Source organism: Arachis duranensis, chromosome 2 (assembly GCF_000817695.3).
Source record: "Arachis duranensis cultivar V14167 chromosome 2, aradu.V14167.gnm2.J7QH, whole genome shotgun sequence".
NCBI classification, from domain to species: domain Eukaryota; kingdom Viridiplantae; phylum Streptophyta; class Magnoliopsida; order Fabales; family Fabaceae; genus Arachis; species Arachis duranensis.
In genome coordinates this window covers 83,593,886-83,601,780 of record NC_029773.3, presented here as the reverse complement: position 1 = coordinate 83,601,780, position 7,895 = coordinate 83,593,886, and the positions used below count along the sequence as shown (strand labels likewise).

Sequence of the window (7,895 nt, the reverse complement as noted above, 5' to 3'; positions counted from 1 at the left end):
ATTTCATATCTTGCCAAGAGTTTATTTTGTAGTTATTTATTTATTTTAATTGTCATTTGAATTACTTGTCATACTTCTTCCTTATTTCCAAAACCCCCAATTTTACCTTTTTCATAGCCAATAATAAGAACATACCTCCCTACAATTCCTTGAGAAGACGACCCGAGGTTTGAATACTCGGTTATCAAATTCAAAAGGGTTTGTTACTTGTGACAACCAAAACGTTTGTAAGAAAGGTTGATTAATTGGTTTAGTAACTATACTTACAACGAGAGTTTACTATAACTTCTAAACCATCAATCTTCAGTTCTTCAATCTCTCTCCTAGAAGTAAGTGAGAGATAGTAGGGATTGGTTATAACTCTTTCATGAGAGAATTATCGCTTAGTGACATTCTGTCTAACCTCTTAGGCGGTTGGTTACTTGATGGCTGTCTTCTGGGCCTTCCCTACTTTGAGTCTGGCTTGTGTTTTGGGCCAAGATAGGAACAGTATTTTTTTTATTTCTTCTCATTTCTCAAAACACTACAATCACTCATCACTAACCATCGGCTATCATCAGCCACCTTAAATTCTTAATTATAAATCTTAAATTATATATCTTAAATTATTTTTATGTTATTTTTCTTTTAAATGTTCTTTTTATTTGAATTTTATATGCTTTTATTATTTTTAGTTTAGGTTTTTTTAATGTTCAATTATTGGCTAATTTGTTGGATAAAAAAGTTAGCTCCTAATACTTTCTCATTATCAAAATGTCTAAGAATCATATACAAGATGCAAAATCTCTTAATATGCTGCATCTAAATTCAAGACCCCTGTAGCGGTTTACGTTCATTTGTAAACCGTGAATCTTCTATCACAGTTTACATAATTTATAAAAAAAATGCATTTTAGTATCCGTTTTGCAAAATGTGCATTCTGGTAAAATTGGAAGCTAAATTATTTATTTTGATAAATTGCCCAAAATAAAAAATGCAAAAGCTCTCGTGTAGCCTCCCTATCTTGGCTCTCCCTCAAAAAGATATTCCTTTTTTCCAGCTTTTAGTCCCCATTTTACCATTACAACAAATAAAGAGAGATTATGCAGAAGATTACAGACTCATCTCATGCATATTTCTCATAGTGAACATAACTATTTGTACCAAAACATTCACCATATCCCTTATCCTCTTCTGAGTCAATGACAGCAACTTTAACCTAACAAGCAAAAGTAATAAAAACCAGAGAACAAAGGATAATCAAGATGTTTCTCAGCAACAACCTATTTCAAATAATGCTATAATAGTCAATGACTGCTACTTATTGTTACACGAATCCTTGGATTTTCAAGGACAAGAATGATGAAACAAAGTCTAGTTCACAAAGCAGGAAATAGACTTTCAATGATCTTTACACTATTCTCATTCTCTGTTCCATGAGGTCTATTTCTTGAAAAATAGTCAAATGCAATGAACATTAGGAAATCCAGAAAAAGACTCTTTTCATAGGTTATGCTCACAAGAGGAACATCATCCTGAATCAAACGGTATGCTTTGTCGAATATTCTATACGAAATTTCATCGAAATCAAAGCATATGTCCCTTAACTTCTGACCCCAGTGTAAGGCCCTCTCTGGCATCCCTTGCTTAACAAAGTGAGACAAGAGTATATTAGTTGTAGTCACATTTGGGATGAAACCCATCTTAAGTAATTTTCCGGTGAGAATCATAGCGCGATCCAATATATCACCACAAATACCGCCCATCATAGTGTTGTATGTCACTGTATTCGGAACTATACCGGCAGAAACAAGCTGATCCAAAATAATAACTGCTTGATTCATTTTCCGAACCCTGCAGTAACCGTGCAAGCGTGTATTGTAGGTTGTGATATCTGGATTGATGCCAGTTGTGTACATCCGGTCAACAATGTGGTCGGCACCAACCAAGTCAAATGCCTTGCAGTATCCTCCAACCAATATGTTAAATGTAAAGATATCTGGCGTCACACCGATCTGGTGCATGTCGAGAAAAGCATCAACTGCAGGCTTCATTTTCCCCCGTCTACAATATCCATTGATGATGATGTTGTAGGTAAAAGTGTCGGGAACAAGTCCTTTTAACCTCATCTCTTTCTCCAAGATCACAGCATCAGTCATATTCCCATACTTGCAAAACCCCCAAATCAAAGAATTGTATGCAAAATTGTTAGGAACAAAACCTATATTTGACATTTCCAAGAACACTTCATACGCCTTCTCAACCATACCTGCTTTAGCAAATCCATCTATTAAGGCCGTAAAGGCAACAGCATCTGGATAGATACCTCTCTCTTTCATTTCTGTCCAGAGAAATAGAGCCTCATCTAGTTCATTCATCTTGAAACATGCATCCAAAAGCAATGTGTACGAAACTTTGTTGATGGGAAAACCCTTCTGTAGCATCCTATACAAAAGTGTCCTGGCTTCGTGTGGCATCCCTTTCCTACACAAACCCATAAGCAAAGAATTACACGTAGACGACGAGGGAGTGAAGCCAAATTTAACCAAAATTTGATAGCAATCAAAAGCTTTGTCTTCTAAACCTTCCCGGCTATAGGCTTCTATTAAAGAGTTAAACGCAACCACACTAACAGTCAGCCCCTTTTCAAGCAAATCTTGTAAACATTTCATCGCCTCATCAGGTCTGCCAGACCAACAAAGCCATGATACTGCTACATCACTATACGAGCAATCCGGAAACGGTTCTAGTACTATTAAGTCTTTCAAAAAATTGTTCAATTCATCTTTTCTCCCGTATTTATATTGCCCCGCAACCAAAATGTTAAAAGTCACACAATCAGGAGAAATGCCTTTAGTCCTCATTTCTTTGTAGAGCGAGTACGCTTGACCCACCTCCCTCGACTTAACATATCCATCCATTAGCGTATTGTATACCGAAATATTGGGAGTCACACCCATGTCAAGAATTTCATCAAAGATCTTTTTGGCCTCAACCACATTTCCTTCCCGGCAAAGAGCATGCATAATGGTATTGAAGGTGACAATGCTGGGTTCACAACCGCATTCCATCATCGAATGTAGACGATCAACCGCCACCGAAGTCTTCCCCCTTGTGCAGTAAGTATGGATAAGAATGTTATTGGTAATAACATCAGGCCGGCAGCCGAACTTGGGCATCAAATGCAACAAACTTTCTCCAATAACAAGTCTCCCTTGTCTACAAAACCCATAAATCATCGCATTAAGCGTGATAACAGAAGGACGAGGCCCCATTCGGAGCATATCTTTAAACAACTTCCAAACACTACCATAATCACCAACTCTAAGTAACAACTTTATAAGAATGGTAATTGCTGACAAACTTGGAAAAACACCTACAACCCTCATCTTATGCAAAATATCCAAAGCCTCAAAACTCATTCCCACATTCAAAAAGCCCCTCATAAGAGTGTTCAAGACAGAAAAATCAGATTCATACCAGGAATGGTTCTTCCAAATTAACTGCACGAGTTCCTTTCTTCTACTAGGTCCAACCCTCGCAATGAGCCAAGAAACCATGTCCTGTGCAAGAACCTGCAGCTTCTTTGCCGCTAAAACATGCGCAGCAACACAGCAAGACCGAACAACCTCGTCGGAATCATGGTTGTCTCCCAAAGCCAGCTTAAAGAATGCGAAAGCAGCATCATGGGTGGGCATCAACTTCATGATGTTGACGAGAGAGAAAGGACACAAGCGTAAAGAGAAATCCTTCAATATAAAACCCTGGTTGTTCTTTATTATGTGGGAGAAGCCCACAAGCACTAATCGGCGTTCCCTTGGAGTAATTATGCTTAAAGGCTTGAAATTTGAGGTCCCCGATGGAAGAAACTGATTCAAATAATCACAGCATTCGAAAGAAGAAGAAGAAGAAGAAGGCGTGTAGGAGTGTGTGAATCGAAGGTCGAGGGAAAGGAGAGTGAGAGAGTAAAGAGTGTGGTGGTGGTGATGGTGGTGCTTGTTGAGACGAGTTCTGGTTCGATTCGACCAACTGGTTCTCGGACGATTTTCCGATTCAACTTCAACTTTTAAAATGGATGATTTTTTATAGGTGAAAATTCACATCTATTGTTTTAATGTGAAATAGATATTTAAGAATCGTTAGATGATCTGATAAATTTGACTAAATCGTTTAATAATTATTAATAATTAACTTCATATAAATACAACTATATGTGAGTCTTCACCTTTTTTTATATGAACTGATTATATTAGTTCCCTATTATCAATTCAATTGGTCCAACCAGTCGGTTTAATATGATTTTTAGAATAATGACTATGCTCGTGAATAAACTATACAATTTGAGTATTTGACAACCACATCTTAACATCATACTATAAATTAAGAGCGTTTAAATCCAAACCGATTTAAATTAAATCGCTTATTTAATCCAATTCAAACTGAAAAATCGATTAAAACTGCACTAATTTGAATTTGATTCGATTCTATTTTTAGCAAACTATACATATTGGATCAGATTTTGGATCTACTTCTCAAAATCGATCTAATCCAATCCAAACCGCACAATGTACTATAATATTATTATTTTATTATTATATTTAAAAGTTTACTTATAATATATTCAATTTGTTATAGATTTTGATGTTATTCATGTATTATTATTTAGTGAATATTTTGTGAATTCAAAATAAAGTTTATCTATTTATTTATTTTAGCTAATCTATAATTTTATTTCAATTTTTAGTTATTATTGGTTTTTTAAAATATTGTTGAAACTTGTCATGTCATTGTTGATTATTTAAAATTCGATATTGGGACCTGTTATATATGTAAAACCTTAATATTTAAATCCTTATACTCAAGTCATAAGTCAGTGATAATAAGGTGGTACGACTCTCAAGGTGAATTATATATATTAAAAGAATTATTAAACAAAAAACCTGAAAAGGAGTAAAATAAAAGTACAACGGATACACTCGTGTATCGGTAAAGTAGAAGGCAAAGTGCGTTCGAAAAGTAAAGGTAAAGACAAAGCAATATGAAAAAATCTGTTCGAAGCCACAGATTATGATGCAAGAGAAGAAAAAAGCAAGAATGAGAAAATCAGAATTCTTGTTAGATAAAAAAGATTACACCCCTTATAATGACTAAAATTCCAATTTTATAGCTTCAACTGAATCACGAGATTATAGCAAAACAAAAACTAACAACACTATCTAGCCAATAGTAATTAGCCAGCTATCAAATTAAATTAATGGACTTTATTTCTACTGATCAAACTCTTAATAACTAATAATATATTATATATATTTCACACACCAGCATCCCCCTTAAGCTAGGATTGTATAGGTTGTACATGCCTAGCTTACTACATAAGGTTTTTAATGGTCCTGGAGGTAGTGACTTAGTCAAAACATCTGCTATCTGTTTTCTGGAAGGAATTGGCATTAACTTTAAGCTTCCATCTTGTACTTTCTCTTTGACCTTGTGACAATCAATTTCTATATGTTTCGTTATTTCATGAAACATAGGATTGAATGCGATATGTCTTGCTGACTAACTATCATAGAACAGTGTCATGGGCTTGACCAACGTAATTCTAAAGCTATTTAGAATATAGGTGAGCTGAATTCCTTCGCAAATGGCCAATGCCATGGCTCGATATTCTGCTTCGGAGGAGGAGCGAGCTATGGTTTGTTATTTTTTAGTTTTTCATGAGACTAATGAATTTTCTAAGAAAAAACAATGCCCGGACACGGATCTTCGAGTGTCAGGGCAAGTTCCCCAATCAGAATCGGTAAAGCCTCTTAAAGGCAAATCACAACTGCAGTCAAACAGTAACCCTTTGGATGGAGCTTGCTTTAGATATCTTAAGATGTGCAGGGCAGCTCTAAAGTGCTCATCAGTAGCACAATCCAAGAACTGACTTAGCTTGCTAACAGCATAGCATATGTTAGGTCTTGTGTTTGTAAGGTAGATAAGTCTCCAATAAGTCTTCTATATGGCTTAACATCCTCCAAAGGTGTACCGGTAGATTTAAAGAGTTGTGTAAAGTAGTTTATTGGAGTGCTGGTTGGTTTACAGTGCAACAATCCATACTCTTTTAACAAGTCTAAGGTGTATTTGCGTTGATATAGGGTTATATCCTTCTTACTTCGTGTAACCTTCATGCCTAAAAAGAATTTGAGTTCTCCCATGTCCTTGATTTTGAATAGATCATCAAGCTTCTTCTTGATATGTTAAATTTTATTGATGCTGTCCTCTGCTATTACTAGATCATCTACATAGATTAAAATTGATGTAAAATCTGTTTGTGTTGATTTAGTGAATAAGGAATGATATGCCTGTGATTGAGTGTAACCGGATTGGATCAATACTGAGCATAGTTTTGAATTCCATTGGCGACTTGCTTGATTGAGGACGTATAGTGATCTTTGAAGCTTGCAAATTGTCCCTGGTGGAGCGTTCAGCCCCGAAGGCACCTTTATGTAGACTTCTTCAAGTAGGTCGCCATGTAAGAATGCCGTATTGATATCAAGTTTGTGAAGGTACCAGTTCTTACTTGCAGCAATGGCTAAAAGCACTCGAAGAGTTGTCATTTTAATTACTGGACTAAAAGTGTCAAAGTAATCATAATCCTGAGTTTGTGTGAACCCCTTTGTGACTAATCTGGCTATATGCCTTTCAATGCTCCCATCAGACTTGTATTTTGTTTTAAAAATCCATTTGAACCCAAATGCCTTTTTTCCTTGTGGTAGAGAGGTGAGCTTCCAAGTGTTGCTGTTCTCCAAAGCATGCAACTCAAATTTAATAACTTGTCTCTAGCAATTATGAATGATTTCTTCTTTACAGGATATTGGTTCGGGATTTGTTGTAATTGTGATTGAAAGAGCTTTGTGTGACTGAGATAAATAATCATAGGATAGATAATTTGACATAAGATACCTTTGAGGAGTGGACGATTGGTCATGACTTAGAGAGGTGGATGTAGGCATACAATGATAATCTTCAAAATAACTTGGTCTATGCCTTTCCCTTGTAGACCTTCTCAGAATAGCACTTTCACTAGTTGTGGATTGTGTGGGAGGTGGTATATCACTTGTTATGACATTATCATGATTCTGTGATGAATGAAATGTATCATGCTGTGTGTGTATGGGAGGGGTACTAGATGTAATGTCAGGAATGATGAAATTATCTAGACTATGAGAATATGTGCTATCATTGGAAGAAGCGGTATTTTGAGGATGCATAGGTAAAGTATGGCTGGAATGAGATGAAGATGCAGTATTTTGTGAGTCAACATAAGAAAAAAATATGCTCATAAAAAGTGACATTTCGACTTGCAAAGAATTGCTTGTTATGAACATCCATTAAAAGAAAACCTTTAGTGCCAGATTGTATATCCAAATAAATGCATTTTCGTGATTGTTTGTCAAATTTTTGTTTGTGAGCAACCAAAGTTGATGCAAATGCAAGACATCCAAACATTTTAAGATGTTGGATATTTGGCATTTTGTTAAAAAGAAGTTGATAAGGGGAAAGGTTCTTATGAACAGAACTAGGCACTCTATTAAGAATGTGAACAGCATGAGCAATGGCATGCTTCCAAAAGATTTTTTGTAAGTTTGCTTTGAATAAGAATGTTCTAGCTATGTTTAAGATCCCTTGGTGTTTTCTCTCCATCATCCCATTTTGTTGAGAAGTTTTAACACATGAGGTTTGGTGGAGGATACCCTTTGATGCATAGAAGGTTGCCATTTTAAATTCAGCACCATTATCAGTTCACTTGACATTCATGCCATGTTGGAGTTTAATAAAATGAACAAAATACTCAATAAAAGATGAAGTTTCACTTTTATTTTTCATAAAGAAGACCCATGTAAATCTGCTTTTGTCTTCAACAATAATTAAGA

The 7,895-nt window shown here is 35.6% G+C and overlaps 1 protein-coding gene across 1 annotated transcript; it reads right to left on the bottom strand.

The window, feature by feature from the left end:
• Window positions 1–1,013: 1,013 nt before the first annotated feature.
• On the bottom strand, window positions 1,014–6,578 carry LOC107475424 (pentatricopeptide repeat-containing protein At1g12300, mitochondrial-like). Its single transcript, XM_052257918.1, has 2 exons — window positions 6,341–6,578; window positions 1,014–4,042 (listed from the first exon to the last, which is right to left on the bottom strand). Exons 1-2 carry the CDS (start codon window positions 6,576–6,578, stop codon window positions 1,359–1,361), a joined length of 2,922 nt encoding a protein of 973 aa, XP_052113878.1. The 3' UTR covers window positions 1,014–1,358.
• Window positions 6,579–7,895: the final 1,317 nt, after the last annotated feature.